General features: G+C 34.3%; 1 protein-coding gene across 7 annotated transcripts in view; it reads left to right on the top strand.

Moving 5' to 3' along the window:
- ESRRG (estrogen related receptor gamma) overlaps positions 1-24,131 on the top strand; it is a 604,123-nt gene that overhangs the window by 569,247 nt on the left and 10,745 nt on the right. For all 7 annotated transcript variants that reach the window (XM_074222676.1, XM_074222674.1, XM_074222673.1 and 4 more), the window contains one exon: positions 21,884-22,153. In XM_074222676.1, coding sequence (XP_074078777.1) covers positions 21,884-22,153 — 270 coding nt within the window. The remainder of the gene's footprint in view (positions 1-21,883; positions 22,154-24,131) is intronic.

Genomic DNA, 24,131 nt, shown 5'->3' with positions numbered 1-24,131 from the left:
ATTTATGTGATTGGTCTAAGATCATACAACTTGTATTCCATTTGGATTTAGGGTCAAATTACTCTCTCCAAACCCATCATTCTTTTTACTACTTAAGTCTTTGTCTTAATGAAAGATTTGCCTAGAGAAAGAAGTAACTAATTAAAAATAAATTGAGAAAGTTAAATAGAAGTTGACCACTCAAACACTTGACTTTGGTAGGTAGCGTAGTCAAGCATGTTATTTTACCATGATGATAAGTAGAAAAACAAAAGATGCATAGTTTGAGGAATATGAGTAGGGGGTATGACTTGAATTAATAAGAGTACTAGATTGGAATGGGAATGAAAATAAATTCCTTTGCATCTAGAGAATCCATTCTCAGTAGAAATTAACCAATTTAGAAGAGTTAAAATAATAGAAGATAACATCTAAAATAGACAACATCTTCGACTATATTCAAATATGGATATAAACATATCAATGTCTTGGTCTTTCTAACTTTCTAACTCAATTTTTGTAATTCATCTCAGTTCCTTATACATGTTGCTATGTATTTGTATTTTTTATTTGAGAGTGAGCTGAGTTTTTATAATCCTCTCCCACTTTGAAATTTTTTGTTATTCGAAAGAATTCTAACCTAAAAGTATACCATCTCCCTTTTTCTGTTTCTCTCTATCTTGCTCTGTCCTGTCTCTGTCTCTGTCTCTGTCTCTTTGTGTGTGTGTGTCTCTCTGTCTCTGTCTGTCTGTCTGTCTGTCTCTCTCTCTCTCTCTCTCTCTCTCTCTCTCTCACACACACACACACACACACACACAGAAGTACATAAATGATGGAATCATTGGGAGTTTTCAGTGCCATAAGCACAATTGTATAGTGCTAAATCTGAAATAATGCAATATACTGCAAGGAAAATATGTGAGGCTTTGCTTTTTTTGTTTGTTTTTTAGGTTTTTGCAAGGCAAATGGGGTTAAGTGGCTTGCCCAAGGCCACACAGCTAGGTAATTATTAAGTGTCTGAGACTGGATTTGAACCCAGGTACTCCTGACTCCAGGGCTGGTGCTCTATCCACTGCGCCACCTAGCCACCCCTATGTGAGGCTTTTTAATAGAGTTTAATAGAGTTGAAAAGGTCAACAACCCAAATACTGAGGTTGGGGGAAGACAGTGCTACTTGGAAATTATATCTAATAAAATAGGAAGTCTAGAGTATTAAAAAAGAAATTCTTAAACATCTGAAACTATATCACTTAATATTTCACTTGTGGCCAATAAATTGCCCTTCGTTCTTTAGGCCACCCTTGGCCAAATTATACAGAAACTGAAATCCCAAATTTGTTCACCACTCTCTTGGACAGAGCCATTTAATCTTCTTTATCCAATGCTTCTCAAATTTATATTATACATAGCTTCATAATAAACTCAGTAATGTATAACAACATATACTATATGATAGTACCATTGGCTAAAAGATAACATCTTGCTCCCTTCCAATGATCTTATTGAATTTGTCCATTAAATTATTAGTGTAATTAAAGTAGATAGTAGCATTCATACATTTTGTTGTAAATTGATAGTATCTTCTCTGCCTGTGATCTGGGGATATTGCTCTGAGGTTTTTAATTTAGCAGGTTAAGACACAATTAAAATATCATGAAAAAGGATCATAATCTGAAACCTTTTGGGGTTATTATCCCTGCTAAGTTGATAAAAGAATTAATATATTTCATAATTACTTCTAGTGCTGTACATTTGGTCTATTTGCAGGCTAAAATGTTAATATATATCTTGTATTGTCCAAATGGGAAAAGCATTCAAGTTGGAAGAAATCCTGAGAAATTGAACTATATCATTGTAATTAGTGTTGTCTACCTCAAAAGAGATTCCCTCATTCTTATCACATTTTTGTAAATGTCATTCTCCTGGGATTGTAAACAGGCCTCTGAAAAACTTATTTTTCCTTAGGGCATTGAGGGTGGAGAAAAATACCATTGACTTAGAAATAATTAAAAATGAAAAGTTCAAAATGCTTTGCAAAATATAGCATGGATTTTTATGTTACAGAATTGTGCTCTTGAATAAATTTTTCAGTAACAGAAATCTTAGATTATGCCTTATATCCCTCCATGTCAGCCTCTTTTTGCGGATATTGTTTTGCACTTTCAGATAACGTTCTTTAAAAGACATTTCCATCACTTAGTTTCCTTCTCAGATTTGAATATCTTTGAAACTGGTATTTATTTGACGGGTGTTTCATTGCATGTGTGTCTTCTTTCAAATATGAATAATTTACTGATTAGTTGATCACATTGAAAATGAGTTTTAGCAATAAGATGTTGAAAAATTGCCACGATATCAAATATATACTATGACTTTCTCTAGATAAACTTACCTTCAAATGTTGTGGTAAATTTTGCCAAAGGTCACTCTCAGCCTTTATATACTTAAATATAATAAAATGTCTTTTTGTCTTCTAGCTAGGAACATGTTATTAATAACTGTAAACCTACTGTTGCGTACATATAACATACCTTTACATTAAATGACATCAATTTTTAGGTTATTCCATTTCATTTGAATACTTTGTTCTTCTTGTAGCTTTACTTCATTATATAATCAGATGGTATATTAATAAAGTATTAGTACTATAGAATGGGATCTCTTCAAAAAATCCATTCAATAATTATTTCACAAATCCCCCAAATGCTAAATGAAATATATATGTATTTGTGTGTGTGTGATATTTTATACAGTTATTTTCTTTCTTTATAAATGTCAATAAATTCTACATGAAAATGTATATACATACATACATACATACATACATACATACATACACATATATGTGTGTCTCCACACACACACACACACACACACTCACTTATAAAAAACGGCATTACGGCATTATACCAGATTCTGGAGCTACAAAAATGAAAGTCTCCCCTCAAATTTCTATATTCTGTTGGAAGTTGATGCAACATGTACACAAATAAAAACTATAACTTGAATAAGGAGTACCAAGCAATAGTAAAAATCAAGGAAGACTTAAATTTGCCTTCCAGAAAGAATTGTTCAATAATTATATCACACTGTTTAAGTTGTGTCTTACTTTTCCTTATCCTATTTGGGTTTTTCTTGGCAAAGAAAATGGCATGGTTTTTGCTTCTCTAGCTCATTTTACAGGTGAAGAAACTGTGGTAAACAGAGTTAAATGAGTCATATAGCTTATAACTGCCAGAAGTCAGGTTTGAATTCCAGATGATGTCTTCTTGACTCCAGACTTGGCTCTTTATCCACTGGACCACATAACTGCTTCATTATTTACTAGATATCTTTGCCTTTCCCTGTCTTCATTATTCAAGTAACTAATCCTGTCTAGGCCTGTGTTCCTACTTTAAGAAGAAGAGGAATTTGATGTTCTATGTATCCCTTTGCATTCTGAAGTCTAAGATCTTAGGATCCTTATGGAAAATCAAAGAGCCATAAAACATAAAAAAGCTTGATTCATCTTTTTAGTTTTATTTTGATGAATAATTCTGCCAACCAAGTTAATTCTTTGTTATATATTCTTAAATGACAATATAGGTCAATTCCATTATTAAAAAAAACTGCATCTATAACAACTACCTCAACAAATTACATTTAAATAGTTCTTTTAAGTATTACAGAATACACATTAACTAATTGGGAAACGTGAAATATGCAGCAAATCAAAGGAAGTTGACAGTTGCAGTGATTTGATTGTAACCACTACATTTGAACTCCCTCCTATTCTTCAGTTAGTTGGAGAAAATTCTTGTAGTTTAGTCCTATTAATAGAGGTACTGAGAATTGTACCTGAGGACATTAGAATCTTGGAATTTGCATATAATCCAGACATTAGCTAGTTCAGCTTTCTTTTTAATGTTTTTTTCCTTCATTTTCAAAGAAGACTGTGACATCAGGGAGGTGATACCATGACAAGCATGTGAAATGGATTTGAGGGAGGGGGCTGTTCTAAGTTACCAGCCTCACTTTGTCTTCCAGATCCTTCTGGATTCAGTCATCGGATATGAATTAGGAGATGACCCTGGATGCAAAGAGGCTGTCAATGTTAAGTGATTTTTCCAAGGTCACATTGCTAGTAAGTGTCAGAGGCTAGATTCGAGGTCCTGTCCTCCTGACTCCAAGGCCAGTGCTCTATCCAATGCACAATATTGCTGCTCCTAGCTCAACTTCTAACCAAATAAGAAACTTCTCTAATCTCCTTGATAAGTGTCATACAGTCTATTGAAAGACCTTCAGTGATAGAGAACTCACTATTTCATGAGACACTCAATTCTACTTTTGGACAGCTCTTGTCATCCTTTACATCCTTATGTTTCACTGAAATTTGTCTTCAATATCCATTTATTGCTTTTTTTTGCCACCTGGGCCTAAGTAATTAACAATAATATTTGTTTTCTAATATTCAACTGGATTTTATTTCGCCATCTCAGTTCTCTACCACTTCCTCTTTCACCCATCAAAAAAGCAAGAAAAATAAAATCCATTATAAATGTCTGTAATCATGCAAAATAAATGTCAACATTAACTCTGTCCCCTCAAGAAGGAAAGAAGTCATGAGGGAAAAAAACTATGCTTCAGTTTGTACTCTAGCCTTATTTGCAGATAGTAATGTTTTTAAGATAATCAATTTTGAAAGATTTATTAATACTTATTCTTCTTTCAAATGATAATTCATCAAATAGTGAAGAACAGCTACCATCTCTCACCTCTGTCGAAGCCATCTCTTCTGCAAGTTTAATATTTCCATTTGCTTCAACAGAACTTTTTATGACTTGTATTGAAGTCTCCTCACTATCTTGGTCACCATACTGTAAATGTGTTTTAGTTTTTTAATAATCTTATTATTTGATATAAATTTGGTTAAATCAACAGTCATTTATTTACTATTCATTTTGGACAATGGCTCCTTGCCAGATGCTATAGATACAAAGCTAAAAAAAAAAAGAATTATTTCCTATTTTTTGAGCAATGCATATTCTTTTGGGAGAGCATAGTTCAGATTTTTTCTGACAGTACAGGGTTAATTAAGTTTGTAATTACTGATGATGCCATTAGCCTTTTTGGTTGATATGCCTCCACGCTAATTCACATTAAACTGGGAAGTCACAAACTTTCTGATCATTTTCATGTGAACTCTTTACTAATCATTTCTGTACTTATGTAAGAGTTGTATTTTAAATCCCAGGGTAGATTAAAAATATTTTTTCCCTTTAAAATGTCATCCTATTAGAATGAGTACATTTTGCTAATTGGTCAGAAATATTTTTAGACTCTGATCCAACATCCCCAGTGTTACTACCATATCATATTCAGATTTGATAATTTTATGATTCAAACTTTGAGCCAAAGGAAAACCAAGGATAGTTCCAAGGATATACCACCACAGACTTTTCCCTAAGGTAGCATTGATCCACTAATCAACACTCTTGCTGCCTGTTTTTAATTAATTTATGAATCCTCCTGACTCATCATCATCATCATCATCATCATCATCATCATCATCATCATCATCATCATACCAATAGCTATCATTCATATAGTACCTACAATATGCTATCCACTGTGCTAAATACTTTACAAATATTATTTTATTTGAAGCTCACTAGTTGGTGCAGCACTGACCTTGGATTCAGGGGGACAGGAGTTCAAATTCAGTCTCAGACACTTACTGGCTGTGTGACCTTGGACAAGTCACTTAACCCTGAATGCTCAGCATCCAGGGCCATCTTCAATCTTCCTGCTTCATATCTGCCAACTGGTTCTGGAGGAGAAAGGGAGGCTAGTCATATAGCACAGCTCCCTCCCTCACCTCCTCCCCCTTCAGATTCAATTCAAGTGTTTGTCAGGGCTTCACCTCTCTGATGTCATGGTTGTCTTCTTCAAGAATGAAGGACAAACATCAAAACTTCACAATAACCCTTGGAGGTGGTGTTATTAATTATCCCCATTTGTTAGAGGTTTCCTCATTCCAAGTCTAGCATTATGTTCTCAAAACCAAAAATAAGACAAACTGAATCATGTTCTTTTTTTTGAGTATTACTAACTGAATGATAAGGGAAATTTCACCAATAATGTCTCATACAAGGAAATTAAGTATTTGAAAAAGTTTTTCAATGGAATATTTGAGGGACAAGATTAGAGGACAAATAGGGGCTACAAGAGAGTAAATAGATTGCTGGTCTTGTAGTCAGGTAGAGTTAAGTTCAAATCTGGCCTTAAGACAGTTTTATCTGTGTGAAGGCTGTATGCCTCAATTTCCTACACTGAAAAATGGGGATCATAGTAGAATGGATCTTGGAGGATTTTTGTCAGCAAAAATGAAATTTTTCATTTTTCTATTTTTCTCACCTCTTTTTAATCAGCTAAGGTTGAGGTTTCATTGAAGCAGTTGGTATGCTTACTCATAGCAAGACCTGAAATTTAAATCTGGCCTTAAACATAAGCTGTTTCACCCTGGGAAAGTCACTCAATCGCTGTCTCAGTTTCCTCTTCTATAAAATGAGAATAATAGTAGCAACTACTTCTTATGGTTTTTGCAAGACTCAAGTCCACACTATTTGTAAAGCACTTAATCTAGTCCCATTTCACCTAGAAGGAAAATTTAAGTGTTAGCTATTATATCTACTATCATTATTCTATAAATTACCCTCCTGGTTATCTTCTTCATTTTTCATACAAATAATCTCAAGTTCCTTTGAATTCTTCCTATTTGTTTTTTAAATATGGTATAATTATTCAATTTTATTCGGTTAACACATTTCTTCTGGTTGTCTTCAACTGCTGACTACTCATCATTCTACTTCCAGTTTTTTGCTACACAGAAATCTATCGTTAATTTTTAAGACTCAGAGTTTAATTGGTTTACATATTCTTCTGATTAGATATCTTCTCCCCCCCCCCCCCCATTTCCCATTGCCTTTTCTTGGTCTTTGAAAACAATGGTTTTTGTGTGCATGAATAATTTCATTGTTGATAACCCTCCCTTGCTAGTCATAATAAAGAATATTAGATTCTTATTTGGAGGATCTGCTTTCAAAGCCTCTCAAGGAGAATCACATGCAGATTTTCCCTTCTTACCAAGGGATGTGCTAGGAAATATTCCAACAAAATATTTCTGTTTTCTGATCCTTTTGCTTTGCTCTTATACTTCCTGATGCATAGCTTCTTTCCCTCCTTCTTTCCTAGAAACGCAGAGTACTGGCCTATGGAAGTAATATGTAACAGAAAGTTTTTTCTGTTTGTAAGAATCTTTTTTTTTTTTTTAGGGTTTTGCAAGTCAAATGGGGTTAAGGGTTAAGCAGCTTGCACAAGGCCACACAGCTAAGTAATTAAGTGTCTGAGACTGGTTTTGAATCCAGGTACTCCTGACTCCAGGGCTGTTGCTTTATCCACTGTGCCACCTAGGCGCCCCAAGAATCTATTTTTAATCATTTTATAGCCAGAACCCCGATCTTGTAATTCTCAGTCCAATTCTTTTTTTTTTCCCCATTTTTTCCCCATTTTTCATCACATTATCCCAAAAGGCAGGTATTGGATAGTAGATTGGGCTTCAGAATCAGCAAATTTTTAGTCCAAATCCTGATCCTGACAGACATAAGTTGTTTGAACCTGGGCAAGTTATAGCCTTTCAGACAACTTTCTAAACCAAGTTGTAGATAGATGCCAATATGTTTTTGTAAAGGGAATTTTTTTTTTATCAGGTCTACTCTAAATTCTAATGAAATTACAGGGCCCTTCAAAAGAAAAAAAAATCTGCCCCATACTCCCAATGATATTTTTAAACATTTAATTACTCTTCCTAATTTAATTTTGAGTTCCCTGTCTTTTACCAATGAGATCACAAGTCCAGTCACTATCACTAATTTCCTCAATTTAAAAGATATCACTTTCTTTAGCCTTTTTGAATGAAGCCTGGTGCTCTTCATTTCCCTCTGTATAGTAGGGAGATACAGCTATAGATCAGTGAAGTAAATTCTTCCTCCAAGCTATTGCCTGGTATTATCATTATTATTATTATTATTATTATTATTATTATTATTATTATTATTTACTATAGTTAGCATATAATTGATGGCAGCATGAGAACTAAAAGTAATAGTTTCATGAACTTTTTGCTATATCTGAAAACTAATATTAGAATAGCAACACTTACTATTATCAAATGAGTCTCTAGCTTGTCCTTTTATATATAACTTTAGATGAAAAAGTATTTATATAAATCGAGGAATGAAATGAGTTAGGAATACTTTGTGCTAATTATAATTTTATCATTTTTACAAAATCATTATTCTTCAGTCTTGCAAAGTACAATTTTAAACTGAAACCTTGCTATCTACTTCATCTATGTATTTAATTATCTTTCCCTTGCTTCATTTTAAAATTTGAAATGTATTTTTTCCTTTTTTTTTTGATAAAGAAACTTATGAGTTGTAAACTTGCTTCAGAGTTTTTAATTGTGAATGCTAAGTCCCTAACTTGTTGAGGTAAGATATTCCCTTCCTCTAATGTCCCCTTGTTTTCAAAGATGTTAGAATATAGGAACAGTTTCTATCTTCTTAAAAATGCTCTTACTCCCGACACTACAAACATGCACCACTACATGTATTTTTTTTTTTTTAGGTTTTTGCAAGGCAAATGGGGTTAAGTAGCTTGCCCAAGGCCACACAGCTAGGTAATTATTAAGTGTCTGAGACTGGATTTGAACCTAGGTACTCCTGACTCCAGGGCCAGTGCTTTATCCACTGTGCCACCTAGACGCCCTGCCCTGCATGTATTTTCATCCATCCTACATTCATTTGATTTTTAGCTACCAGGAAGAGACATTTAGATGGGTTATTCACATCCTTTTAGAAATCCAACACATCGTTGCCTTCATATAAGCAGCTTCCTTTCCCAAGTGCCTCATCCTCTCCTCTCTGTCATCCTGAGGCAGTGTGCCTGTATTTGTGTGTAGATTTATAGTTTATCTTTATCTATGGCTTCATCTGTAGGTAGCTATTATAGCTGCCTTGCCTGGATATTGTTTGGGCCTGATAGATCTGTCTGTAGTTCATCAAAGGGGAGCTGAGTGCCTAAAAGCCATTGGGTCCAGCTGAGGATGAAATACGAGCCATCAGCCTTGGTAATGGCTGTAAAATTTCATAATTACACGGCCTTTATTACATTGCATAATGATCCTGAAGCAGTATGGAACAATTAATTAAGATTTTCAACCGTAGCTCTTTCAGAAATTAAAAGGTGCTAGTGGCTGAGAAATGGGGAAATGTCTTGTCCTAAAAAGCATTAGGGATGCTTAGGAAGGACTTCCTAGATACTTCTTTTTAAAGAGAAATAACTCCTGGTTAGATACCAGTTCCATTGTAACATTCCTGTATTCTTGAGTGTGCTTAAACTTCAAAAATTGAGTTTCTCAAAAACATTCTAGCAAAGAAATTGGTAACTGTCCACTTGCCAACCTTCTCCTCTCTCCCCCAACCTTTGGAAAATTCTATTCAGTCTCTTGCAATAGCCATTTGTCATGTTTATGGTTGTTCATCTCCACACATTAAATAAACGCTGGCTATGAGATAGAGGGTCACTTAACTGCACAGTATAGTATACTGACCAAGAAGTTTCTCTTATGCACTCTCTCATATCTTGGGGCATTAAAATTATTTCAAGATCTCTTTACTTTGGCGGTCATCCCCAAAGGAAGAATTTTACTGTTTTCATTTATTTTCTTTGTGAATGCAGTGTCAGATCCAATATATGTTCTCCCTCTCCCCTCCCCCTCCTTTCTTAATCTCAGGTTCAAATCTGATAAATAGTTCTTAATTTTGGTGGGTATATTCAGCATCCTATTAAGTAGTATTAGAGAAAACTTCAAATGTGTATTTACATTATGGCTCCACCCATACATACTCATAGAAATCATGATCAATTCTTGGCAGTTTCTCAAATCTACAATATTGGAATCCAGATAGTGAGCATTATTTATTATGCCAAATGCAATAAAAATAATGAAAGTATTATGAAAAAACTCACTTTGTTATTGTTTATTACATGCTGATTTCCTTCTGTTCACTTAAAGCTATATGATTCAACGAAATTTCAATGTTACTATTGATGTACTGCGACTGTAATAATATCCTAAACATCACTTTCATGTACATATAACTCCTAGATATCTATCTGATGATGTTAAACATTATTGTTTTTAAATTGGCAGTCATCATATAAACATTTTACAAATCTTAATATTTCATTGGAGTCTAAAACTTCCCTTGGGCATCCCTTATTAAACTTTCAGCAGAAAATTTGGAATGGATTATGTTCTTTAAGGAGGAGTTGCTACTCCGAGTAAATTTTCTTGTTGAAGCATTTATTCCCTTAATAGGAATTTTCTGATCTGCTGTCATTCTTGTTCACACACTGAGTGTCACTGCCTCTAAAACACTTGTCATTCTTTAATGGAAACAAAATAGTCATTGCAGCCAGAGCCGCAATGTCATTCCACTACCCCTTGCTGCGTCGGCAATAGTGAAAATGACAGAGAGGCTCTCAGTAGGGGTAATTAAAATGTAAATATTGATATTTTATTATTTGAAATTACTTTCCAGTGCGGCATTTAATATCTCTCCATCTGTGCGGCTCTGTTTAGCGGTCACTTTAGTGCAGCTTTGGGATGCCAAGCAGCGGCTTGATCCCCGTTATGTCAAAATGCTTGTTGCTGCTTAATTTTGATATCTAATTAAGTGGAAAAGTACAGTCCACACTGTAATCCATGGCATCTTAACCAGCTGCTTGGGTATATTTAGAATTAATCTCCACTATGGAATCATCCTAATGTATGCAATTAAGAGTCTGCCGATGGCTAATTAGGTGTATTAGAATCAGGCAGCTTTTTTTTTCTCTTTTGGACTGTTGCAGACTTAAGACAGTGCCTCCAGAGGTAGTCTTAATGCTACTCAAACTGAGTTAGGAAACAGTGCAACTTCTGAATAAATTCATACATGGGAAATGACAGATGCCTCTTCATTTGCTTATTTTCTTTCACCAGTGGTGAAAGCAGCACGGTCTTTGGAATATGTAAATTTATTTGGAGAATCTTAGTTATTTGAGAGGCAGGAAAAACATAATCAGTGAAGAGGGGGCCAAACAAATTAAGGAAATCCCTACTCCTTTAGATCATATCAAAACTAGAAAATTAAAAAAGCTAGGAAATTCTCTGGGTCAAACCTGCCCATTTGGAGAGGAAAATGAGAGATAGCTATAAGTGGTTTTTTACAAAGCTACCACACTTGTTCCTTACTTGTGCATTCAATGGAGAGCTTTTGAAGTTGATTTTTGTAGAAGGCACAGGCTTGAGATAGAGAGGAAGAGAGACAGAGAGATATGAGTGTATTTAAATAGTTATTTGTATGCACATGTTGGAAAGCAAAGCAGTCTATGGACTGCTTTTTTTGACATTGGCTACATTTGTACATAGTTGAAATTTTGAGAAATTTTTTGTTTGTTTTTATTTTGACAAATGGAAAGATTATTTGGGAAGTGGAGAGAATAGTGGCATGGGAAAGAGAAAAATTAAAAGCAAGGAATACTTTCCCTTCTTAGTGAAGAAATGATGATCTTCCTTTTAAGTCAATGCCAGATAATAATGATTTAGAACTATATTAGCTAACAAGCACTAACCTCAATCTTGATAATGAACATTATTAAACATTTATTTAATTTAAAAAAATAGCATAAAATCTAAATTAGAATGACTTGGGATGCAACCTGATTTCAGAATGATTAAAATTTTTGGTGAATGGACCAATTAAATGTAGATGTGGAGTAATGGGATCCAGACCTATCAAAGTTTTTTATTCTTTGTGCCATAGGGATATATGATTCATTCCTCCTAATAATTAAATACTTTTATGTCTTATTCTGACTAAAGTTTTGCATCCCTACATCAGTGAACTTCTGAGATAGATTTGAAATGATTATTTGACTTGCAGCAGTTCATTCTAAACTAATTAATAAGTTGCCAATGGGTTACTATTGCAATTGGCCCTCTAGACCTTTGATTGTTAACTCAAAAAAAAAAAAAGGGCAAGAGACACTAAGGAGCACTGATAATGTTTCTTCAGATTATTTATACAGTATCACATTAGGGTAAAAATTCTTAATACCTTATTCTACAAAGAGAAGATTTGTACATAATTTCAAAACCTGTAGCTAAAATATGAAATGATAAGTATTCAACTGAGACCTGTGTTGGCCTCTCCCTGGCTCTATATGTATATATCTCTAAACTTTCTGAGTGAAACTGGACTTGAAACTACCTTTGCCTATAAGTTCCATAATGCAAGGAATTCTGTCTCTCTCTACTTGCATCCATCTGAGTAACTTTAAAAGGGAGTTCCATATTCTGGCCATATAAATACAATCAATGGAGAGGAAGACTACTCCTTCCATGAGAATATTTCAGGGGTAAAGAACAACTCTTTTAAATTTCTTCCAACATTCTTGTAATTTTCAATGAAACATTAATGTATATACTTATGTATATATATAGTAGCTTGTTCTTAATTTATCAGATGCCAGACTATTAAAACTTTGAAAGACTGCTGATACTGTAACATAGACTATAATCTCTTCAGGTATGGACAAAACATTTACTTTTTTCCAATAGAAATTAATTATGGATTCTTCATAATAGAAGTGAATTGCCTGAAAATAGGTGGAAATTATATCATATTGATTAAGGGAGAAATGAGTCAATGTATGGTTCATGGAGGGTAAAAATAACCACAGTTTTTAAATGTGATAATTTTTGTCCTTGAAACAAATTTATCTTTTATCCATGTAACATAATATTAGGCACTCCTGTAGAGCTGGTATTTGTTGAATACTCATTTTTCAGTCTTGAATCCAATTTCAGAGGGTCATTTAGATCCAGATCATGGTAATCCAGAGTATTTTGGAACTATCTTGGCTATCTGTGGATAACTATTCCAAACTCACCTTAAAAAAAGCTGCTAAAAGTACTTTATTTGGCCCTGAGTGATAACAAATCCTACTTTTCTCTATTGGTCCTCATATCACAATTTGAATGATTTGGAACCTATAGTAAAAACACTCTTATTACCCATGTGTCCACATACCCAAACTTTCATTTAGAAAGAAACCAAAATGAATGCAATTTCTTCAGTTTCATATTAACAGTTCTTACATGATTTCTTTTAGGATAGGACATGTTCTGATTTGCCCAGCTGCAATAATGGTATGAGAAGATAACTGTGCTTGTAAACACATGACAGTTAGAAATCTTTCCTCTTAAGATTATTATGTAAAGCTGTATATACAAACCAGTTTAAAAACCTCAAACATGTCTAAATGGCATTTAAATTACATTAACACCTTTTTTGCACAGCTGCAGTAAAAGGTCAAGACAGACGAGCACCATCTTTGCTTTTTGTAAATGTCTCATTTACTGCTCTAAAATTGCCAGGCACCTCACTTTATTATTGCTGAATGAATCCAGTGCTGCAAATACTTCTGACAAGTGAGTATTTGCTTAGAAAGTATCCATTGTTCTTAATGGATCAAGCTGGACATTCACTGTGAATGCATTTTTATTACCATGCCATCTATTTGATGTTAGTTCATAGATGAAAATAATAATGATAAAGTGAAGAATCTCTTCATCTCCTTGCTTGACTCTCACTGTTTTTGTTTTTTGGTGAGATTCATGTGAAAAATATCATAACCAAGTAAGTTTGTAATTAATATTTCTTTAAAAAAAGACAAATATTCACATTTTACAGTAACATCTAAGCAATAATTATGTAGAAACATAGGTTTAAATTTTTCAGGTAGTGGATCATTCATTCAATACCACACTACAATGAATGGAATAAAATGTCAGTACTATAAAATTCACTTCTCCCTGGACTCCATTCCTGAAAAATTTTAGTTAGAGAAAATGAATTCATATGCTGTCAAAATAGTGTCAAATGGAAAAAAATTGGGAGAAATTAATTACAGACACTTTTAAATAAAAAAAAACACTTTTTTTTTTCTGCCTTACCTAGAATCTTTTGGGAATGTGTATTTGTTGAAATATTAGGAGAAAAGCAACTAGGGAGTATGATTAAACGGTTAACTTTAATTATAAAGTTCAAAGTAGAAATTGGTAGAGATAGGGTGTTTGTTGTGGAAACCCCTTGGTGTAGCCTATATATTATCTATATTTATAAAGGAGAGTTGAGTTTTTTTGTGCTACCTGTAGTGAGATTTCCTTTATTTATTGCTCCCATGTGATTTCTGTTTTTTATGCCTATCTTTCCTCTCCCCTTTTTTAGTCAGTAAAAAACTTGTTCAACTCAGCCTTAGTGCAAAGGACTTCTATTAGGAAATGGATGGATTGAGCAGAGGTGGGATGGGGGAGGAAGAAACAGCAGTTCCAGATTCCTATAGGAAATATGTTTGGATGGAGAGCAGAGTGACCACAGCAAGTAAATAAATGAATGAGCTGGTCTAGTTATTTTGGCAAAGCATATATACAGGCATATTCACACACCCACATCTATCTAGGTGAAGTATCTTTAGACAATTATACAGCAACTTATTAAAAGCATAAAACAGCATCTTGGTAACTGAATTAAACAGTGTAGAATAGACACGGTGAAGGTATGAATAATTTAGTTGATATTATTCTGTTATGGTTTTTTGTTTTTTTAAATTTACTAAACAACAACTGCTCCATTTCACATCACAGTGGATGAGAGATTTCTATAACATTGCTTCTCTGATGAAATTTTCCATCTAGTCTTTCTCCCCCCCCCCCCCCCATATTTAACTGTTTCATGACCATGGGCAAGTCATTTCATTTAATCTCTCCATTACTGAAGCAATCCTCCAAGGACTAAGTCACTCATAGATGTTGCAGCCTACATTGGTAAAAATGGTTTCCCTCATGTCCAGTACTCCCATACAGAAAAAATTAGGGAATTTAAGAATATTTATGTAATTTTAAATGTCTATGTAATTATAAATTGGTTCCAAGATTGTCAAAACTACATGTATATAAAACATAAGGTGAATCCATGTTTGCTGGCTCCTCATCTAGGAATCTTTCTACTTTACTACATTGTTATCTTTCATTTGTCTTCTTTCTGGTAGTAAAACTTGGGTCTAATTGATTTCAGTAAGTATTTTTTTCACCTTATTATTGTGACTTTAAAACTTTTGTTGTTACATGCTCTGTATTCAGTTTTTCCTAATGTGGGTCCCAAAAGCCTTTCTGCCTGTAAGTTACACACTGGCAATTATTGTTTTTTTTTTCAAATGACTTTCTACATAGGGTTTTCTTATTTTGTAAATTTATAGCTAGAAGAGATCTCAGATCACTTCCCCTCCCCTCTTTATTTTACTGATGAGGAAGTTCAGAACCACGAGTTGAGGTAACTCTTTAAAGGTCATACAAAGTAGTGCCAGAGCTTGAATTTAAACTTGTGTCTCTTTATCTCCAAATCTAACTCTATATTCAGTTCCAGATGGTTTCCCTTGTTTCTCCTTACTGCTAACATGAAGGAGGAGCAGTATTTGTTTTTTCTTTCCTTCTATCAATGAACTAAACTTAACCTTGCCATTTCCCTTTCTCTAGGTGAGTAGAGCAAACTTATAAAGTATGAGAAAGAAGAAAAGGAAAGGAAATAAGAGATAGGAAAGGGGGTAAGGTGGTAGAGAGGGAAAGAAATACAGTGAGTTTATAGAATGTAGTGTAACTGAGTAAGAATTTCCCTTTATTTTAAGTCTTAAATTCTTCATGGTCTGGATCCCAAGTCATTTACAAGAAAGAAAAACTTTGAATTCATGTAGAATTCTCCTCCTAGAGCAGAATAGAAGATACTTTACACAGCCTTGGGATACTCACTGTTAATAGCAGTGAAGAAGAGACAAGTCAAAATTTTTGAAAGTACATAAAGGAAGAGTATTGTAGAATGTTTTTGCTCTTGTTTTCTTTTTTAGACTTCAAATATTTAAGCTGGTTCCTGGCTCAGATTTCAGGTTCTTGTGGTTAATTGCATTTCTAATGTTAGAGATGAGGGTTGTCTCTTTCCTGCAAGAGGAAGTCAGGGAATAGGCATTTATTAAGCACCCTCTTTTTTCTAGGTACTATACTAGGTACCTTACAGGTATCATTTTTATTCTTACAACAACCCTGGAAGATATGTGTACTTACAATTTCCTCTTTACATGTATGAAAAATTAGGCAGAAAGAGTTTAGTTGACTTTTCTAAAGTCACATGGGTAATAATTATCTTGAATAAAGTAATAATTTAAAAAGTATCTAGATTTAAACTCAGTTCCAGTGCTATATCTATTATATCACCAGGCTATCTCACTCTATCTCACTGGTACTAATCTATTGAATAGATTAACATAGAGAAGTTGGTTGATTCATCCACTTTTCATTTTTAAGTATTTTCAAACCCCTGATCTCTAATTTTCAGTCCTTAAAAACTTATTTTGACTCAGTATCACACAGGTAGAAATGCCCATTTTAAACTTTCAAAAACCTGCAATATGCAAGTAAAGCCCATTTGGAATGACTTCTGCTCAAATCATAAGGACTAGCAAATTTTTCACATAACAAATAACATTAGCTTCTTATTTTTCTCAGTTCTACTCACATCTGGCACAATCCATTTGTAAGTTATAAAAGCATAATCTAAACACATGAAATCTAGATAGACTGGGAGAATGTGAATTCAAGAAATGGCTTGGGTGGCATGTCACAAATGCTCAAGAGCAAAAATAATTTAGGTGGAGATAATCATTGACTCTGGATTTTTTTTAAATTATAAAATATTTTTTCATATCATTATGTATATTCTTGTGGCTCTCATTTTGATGCTTGACCATCTGCAGTTGCTTAACTCTAGGCCCTAGAGAGTTGTAGTTTATGAAGTCCTTCTTAATAAAGGAAAGGGAAAGGAGGGGTCTTCAGGAAAATAAATGTTATGTACTTATGGCTCACAATTGTGTACCATGTGAAAGAGATCAGAAGTGGTACATTGACTGATATTTGAAAAGAACAATGGGCTTTGAAAGTCATGATTAATCTGGACCTGGGGTTTGGAGAACCTATAATTCCATTTGAATCAGAGCATGCCACAATAGCTATGAACAAACTGCAGTGCTGTTGTCATTCTTTTCTTTCTGCCTTCTGTAAACAGGTTTATTTGGATGGGGTTTATTTAAAGAATCAAGTTCAATCAGCTCTCTCTCTTTCAATGCACTTCGTTAGTGATCTTAGTGAGTCATTACAGCATAATTACAGTTCTAGTATGATATGCTATTTGTTGGAAAGTGTCAATTTTTAGTGGAACAGAGAAGCTACAGTCAAAAAACTGTGAATGGGCAAATCAATGCCATGATTAACAGATATTAGCAGACACCCCGAAGATTTAAAATGCTAGTTCAAGAAAGCAGTAGAGAAAAGCATGCCTAGCAGGGGTTAAACTCATATGCCTGCACTGCAGCCTATTTCTGTCAACACTCAGCTCAGGAAATAAACATTTATGCTTTCTGAAATGAAAGTGTATTTTTGAAGACTAGCCGTCAGATATTTTTTGCCCTTCACACTTTCAAATGCTTAGCCTTTTTTGTAAGTTGACTGCAAAGTGCATCAGTTTGCCAGGTTAAAAAAATAAAGTGTACTTGACAAAGGCCCATGGCATCACTGTCAAGCTCATGAGCTTCTAGTAGAAGATGGTAGAAGGTTGGCACAAAACATGCCTCCTTCAAGCCTATTACCTCAGGGATACCCGACTCTTGGGAAGCTTTTCAATTCCTCCAAATGATGTTACTCCCAACTGTCATCTGGTTTATTTGGAGCACACTATATTGCAGATAAACATGCTATTTAACTGCAGGTCAAGGTACAGATTCATTCTGGTAGCAAAATGTTTGAGATACATTAAATGGCACTGACTCCAGGAGAGAGATGAAGAGAGATCAGAGTTGTCACTGTTATGCATGGAATGGTCCGTGGCTGGGGAAGAAGAAATGTGCCTCAGTATCAGTGTATTTTAAAATAATGTAATAGAGTTGAACATTTAAAACTTTAACCTGTCACAGGCCAAAGATCATGATAGGGGCTGTGCGTAATCTGAAATGCAGCCATTGCCACAAGGAAGCATTTGGTTTCTATTCACAGTAAGTAAACATTTTAGATGGCCATGTTCTCAAACTTGTATCTTGTTACCTTGGTGTTGTGATGTATGCTGTATGCAATTAAAATTGTTGAAAAAATTTATCTTTTGTAGAAAATAGTCACATTTTCTAAGGAATAGCAAGAGTACAATGGACACAACTTAATAAGTACATTTTCCTTTATGTTATAGGTTTCTAGCTACCTGCCTTGTGCTATTCACAAAAAAGTTATTTAATCTCTGCTTTCTTTTACTTGAAATCAAATACACTATCCTATCCAAAAGCAGCAAAATTAAAATCAAACCTCAAATACATTTTTTAACCACTCTGGTGACAGAGGCATTTAGGAGTCATTTAAGTAAAAGGTTTTTCTTATTGCTATGTGAGTCTATTGAGTATCCCTAAATCATCCTCTGACATCTTGCTGCCAGAAGCAAGATGTTAAAGGGTTAAAATGGATATTTGAGATTACATTATTTCTAATCAAAGAGTAGATAACCTATAGATTTTTTATATAGTCAGTCATAATACTGTTTCTGGGAAGTTTTGTGTTATTAAAACAGTTTACAAAAGTTTTATCTTCCTTTTGAGAAATACAATTGAAAATATCATCAGATTTGTGTTAGCCTTTTTTCTGTACTCCTCAAAGTGTATCTTCTTTCTTTCCCTGCCCCAATTTTATTTTTATTCTTTTTTCTTTGATTTTTTTTAATTTTTGTCAGAGAGGAGCAAGAAGTGTTGGGGGAGGGGAGGGGAGCAAAGGAAAACTTGAAAGTTTTCAGGAGGGATGAAAAACAGCTATTGACACAAGACATTGTAGGTTCACCTTTAAAAAAAATCAGAACTGATTTTATTGCTTTTTGCTTAATTAAACCCAACAGAAATGTGTGAAACATTGTTATGGCTGAAAAATTGTTAATTTGTAAATCACAGGGACAAAGAGGGTAGAGTGCAACTTTAAAGTTTCCATGCACGTAAATGTCAATAGAGTACCTTCTCCATCATCAGCACTAAATTCACATTGATGCCTCTTTTCTTCTCTGTATTGATCCTTCCATGAGAACGTAGATTTGTATCTGTTAATTAATGCGTCCTGAAACAGCGTTTGTATTAATCAGGCAGATAAGAAAAATTGGATGCCTGCACCCTCCTGACAACCGTAAAAGTGCTGGCCCTGATAAAATCGTGGATGGACCTCAATAAAAAAGTTCCTCCTTCCACTCAATAAACTAATCATCCTGCTTTTAATTATTCGGCAGAAAGATGTGTGGAGATTGGAGAATGTGTAAATCTATTTACTAACAGCAGTGTCTGGGAGGGAGAATAGGGCTGTCACAAGAAGGTGCTGCAGGCTACATTCTGTCCATCTGCTGCTGCAGGAAAACTGGTTCTCGGGAAAATGAAAAGAAACAGGAAAAGGAAGACTTGATGAAAATTTCCGTTCATGTTTATAACTTTGTTGATCATTTATTCTTTTGCCAATTAATCAAAATAATCACTTCCTGTTCCTTCTTGCTCTTTTCTTAGCCTTAGATTTTGAATAAACATTGAGAATTTTTTTTTTTGTTTTTGTTTGTTTGGTGGGTGGTGGCGGATAGGAAGGAGTTACCTTTTAAGGTTCTGGCAATCAGTAGTGAGAAATGAAATCAAGTGACATTGGGTCAGTTCCAAGGAGGGAAATGCACCTGTGCATTAAATCTTTGTTTTAAATGTTTTGAAAAATGCCCCCCTCAAAATTAGGGTATACAGGGTTATTAGAGTTAGGATATACTAATTTTTCTATTTCTTCATCTAAAGGTGATCCCAAATTAAAAAAAAAAAAAGAAAATTGGACTCAGTCAACCAATTGAGAAAACACCTTGTCAAAGCACATGAAAGCTTCATAAACAACCAAATAAAAGCTCTATACATGTCTTAAGAGCTCCCCTTAAGAAAAGCTTGACTAATCCTCTTTGATGATTTTATTTAGTACTTATAGTTAATGATGCCAAGGGCAAACAGCTAGGCTTTTTGTACTGCCAAGAAATCATTTATTTTCACCTATTATTCCATAATTCCAAAGTGTTATCCCAATTTCATATAAAAACCAGCTTTGCCAGGAAATATTAACTTGGTAAAAAATGAAGGATATAGTTATTTCTTTAGTGATTTTGTTAGAAAGTTTCAAGAAAAGGAGGTAAATGCATATTCATTAAGTTATAGTACTCTATTTAAAATATTATATTTGAAAAAATGATTGCAGAATTAGTTCACACATCTCTAATATACAGTCCTTTTTCCTGTCAAATTCCTGAAAATACCAAATTTAAAAAGAAATAGGTCTTTTTCTGGGACTCTAACTTCTCACTGGCCAAGTAGCTTTTTCTGAAAATTGTTATATTTATTCCCCTAAAGTGTATTCACTAACAACTTCTAATAGGCTTATTATTTTATTTCCATTGTTTTATTTTATCCTCCTTAAATGAAGCTTTTATGTATTCTCATGCTTATTTGAGAAGCAACAAATTTTTGTCAGTCTGAACAAATGTGAAATAGAATATAGAGATTTTCAGATTAAAGAAACTGAGATTCCAATATGCAGACTTAAATTTTTTTTTATTTGTTTAAGGCAATGAGGTTAAGAGACTTGCCCAAGATCAAACAGCTAGGAAATTATTAAGTGTCTGAGGGTGGATTGGAACTCAGGTCCTCCTGACTCCAAAGCTAGTGCTCTATCCACTTTGCCTCTAGCTGTCCCTGTAGACATTTTAAACTATAGATTTTTCTTGCCTGAAATCATCAGAATAGCATCCCTTTTAAAAATTGTGTCATTATGTTATTCTTGCTGTTAGCTATTTTTCATTCATGTCTGGCTTTTCATGTCCCCACTTGGGATTTTCTTTGCAAAGATACTGGAGAGGTTTGCCATTTTCTTCTTCAGGCTCATTTAACAGATGAGGAACTAAGGTAAACTGGGTTGATTGCCTTGCCTAGGATAACATAGTCACAAGTTTCCGGATTTCGGTTCAGGTAGATGAGCCTTCTTCTATTCATGTGCCACTTAGCAGCCCATAATTTACAATGTAGAGACACAGTATTAGTTGTCTCATAGTCATCATCAGTGGGAACAAGATTGCCAATGCAATGTGACTTCTCCCTTATTCATTAAGTCAGTGACTCTGAATTTTACTAGACTGTTGAATCAAAATGCTTTCTTCTTCCTCCTCCTCCTCCTCCCTATCCCTTCCCTTCTTTCATATTATTTAATTTCAGTAGTTAGAGAATTCAAACTGTTTCAGAAATGAGGCTTCAGGGAAAGCTGTGTCAGATTTATTGTCCAGGAATCAAATGTCTCTCAAACACATCCTTCTTTTACTTAAAGATCTAACAATAATTTATGTTCAAATCAAAATAAGAAAATAGTTTGTTTCTTTCTTATACATTTCCCCCCCGACTCTTGCCATATCTATAAATTCCATTGGAACCACTAATAAGGTGAAACTGGTTTTTAATTTTTAGTTTGCTTTTCCAGGATGATGAGTATAAAATGTAGGATTATTTTTCCCTAAGAGTTGCATAATATACTGAGGCATATTTGGCATACCATATGAAGTTAATATCGCATTACAAAGTTATGACTATATGTGAACATGCTTAAGTAACTTTCTCTGCCCATTTTCCCATTTAGGTTTCTCTACTTTATCTCTGGCTGATCAGATGAGCCTTCTGCAAAGTGCTTGGATGGAGATTTTGATCCTTGGAGTTGTATACCGATCACTTTCTTTTGAGGATGAACTTGTCTATGCAGAAGATTATATTATGGATGAAGATCAGTCCAAATTAGCAGGCCTCCTTGACCTCAACAATGCCATCCTGCAGCTGGTAAAGAAATACAAGAGCATGAAGCTGGAGAAGGAAGAGTTTGTCACCCTCAAAGCTATAGCGCTTGCTAATTCAGGTTGGCAGAATGGCATAATTGTTGCTACAATTTTTCATATGTCACCCACTTCCTCTCCTTTTTCCTTTAGCTCCTTCTGCATGGTTTTGCTCCAAGTAGTTTGGACAATACTGAAAAGCTAAGAATGGGAAATTCAACTTGTAGACAAAATTTCCTTTTTTACCTACTTGGAGGAGAGTTTTAAGTTTATACTGCCCATCAAAACACTTGGAAGGTTGTAGAGCAAAAAACATTTTTAATTGTAGTATCAAGCAGTCTTCTCAAGAATAACTACAGATCTAGCTCTATTAACTCACAAGACAGTAAGGTATGATAGAAGGAGCAGTGGATTTGGAGTCCAAAGACATGTGTCTAAATTGTAGTTCTGCTCCTTATTTTGGTGATCTTGGTATATAGACTCTTTAATTTCTGAGGTTTCAACTTTCTTCATCTGTAAAAAGATTAATTCCATCACTTCCAGCCTGGTGATCCCATGTTTCATTATCCAGGCACATAAGGTGTGTATGTGATGGCTTGCTTGTGTACTGACTGTATACTATAGGGGAAAAAGTTATATTCTTCTCACATCTACCATTTTGTTGGGAAAATAAGAGGTTTAACCATTTCTTAAATTAAAGAAAACCTTGAGAACCTTTCTTTTCATTTGAGCATATTTCTTCTGTGCAGAAGGGGTTAAAAACTACAGAAAGAAATTTTCTCTACATTTAAACTTAAAAGTGCTGAAACAGGAAGCCATGTCTGATAAGTAAAAATCGTTGCTGCTTTGTTGTTTTTTCTTTTGTGTCTCTCCTAATGCTTTATTGTGGTCTTAAGTCCCTTTTAGCATTTGCATAAAGTTCAGGATAGATCCCTCTTTAATGACGTGCCGATCATTAGATACCTGTGTGTCAATAACATACTCTGATGCTATGTACCATTGACAGTCACACCGTGCCCCTCCATCTGCTTTTGTTTTGACCCTATCTTTGAACTTTATCTTGGTTGCTGGCCAGTAGTTTTCCCTTTAATTACAAGAAGGAAACTGTCAATAAAATCTGTTAAATGGGATGCAATGAGTGGCTTGAATGGGCGGACGGCTATTTGTTCAAATTCTGCAGCATTCAAGGTATTGACAGTTTGTTTTCTGGGGCCATATGTGACGATCAATCTCAGGCTGGGCTCAGCCGCGCTGAAAAATGAAAAACCAGATTGCTTTTGCTTACTTGTGGATGACGACTTTGTGATTTGGCGCGGTCCTAGTGTGATGAGACCTTCTGCCCAAATTGCCCCCCTGAGAGTCAGGGATGCGTGACTGTTTTTAGAAATAATTTTAATTGATTTTGTAATTAACAGTTCATCTACAATATTGATGCATGAATCCTTGGACTGATAGGAGGGAAATTGTTTTCAACAATGAAGTTGTACTTTCCTATCTGTCTTTGTAATGGAGTTTAGCATTTTGTACTTTTAATTGGGAACATGGCCTCACAGTGTCCCTCTTTCCCAACCCTCAGTAAAAATTGAATATAATATATATCTTTAAAAGAAAAGACAGGGCACAACCCCTTTGAGAATCTGCCATCCCATTTACTCTCTTTAAAAGAGAAGAGTGAAGCAGGGATAATACAGGAAATTTCAAAGAAAGTTGATTAGGCCCTCTTTGAACTTCCCATGTTAAAAAGAAAGGTTCTAGGTTGATATATAGTCAAGATGCACACTGTAAAAGGTCTGCTCTGGGGAGATTTTTACATCTTATAATTATAAAATTGCTTAAATTTGTAACATTTCTAGAGGTTATAAGTTCACACTAAGGAGGGGTACTTAACATTATATTCTTACTGTGCAAAGTTACCTTGAAAAATGTAATAATTATGGATAATGCTGAGCCATATTATAACTTATTTTTTTAAATAGATGTATATTTTTACAGACTATTATCATTCAAAGAATATTAACATTAGGTATCATGACTTCTGTTTTCAGCAATTAAAAATGATAT

Source organism: Macrotis lagotis, chromosome 2, assembly GCF_037893015.1.
Source record: "Macrotis lagotis isolate mMagLag1 chromosome 2, bilby.v1.9.chrom.fasta, whole genome shotgun sequence".
Lineage (NCBI taxonomy): Eukaryota > Metazoa > Chordata > Mammalia > Peramelemorphia > Peramelidae > Macrotis > Macrotis lagotis.
Note: the sequence above shows the minus strand (reverse complement) of the source record. Positions and strands in the feature narration are given on the sequence as shown.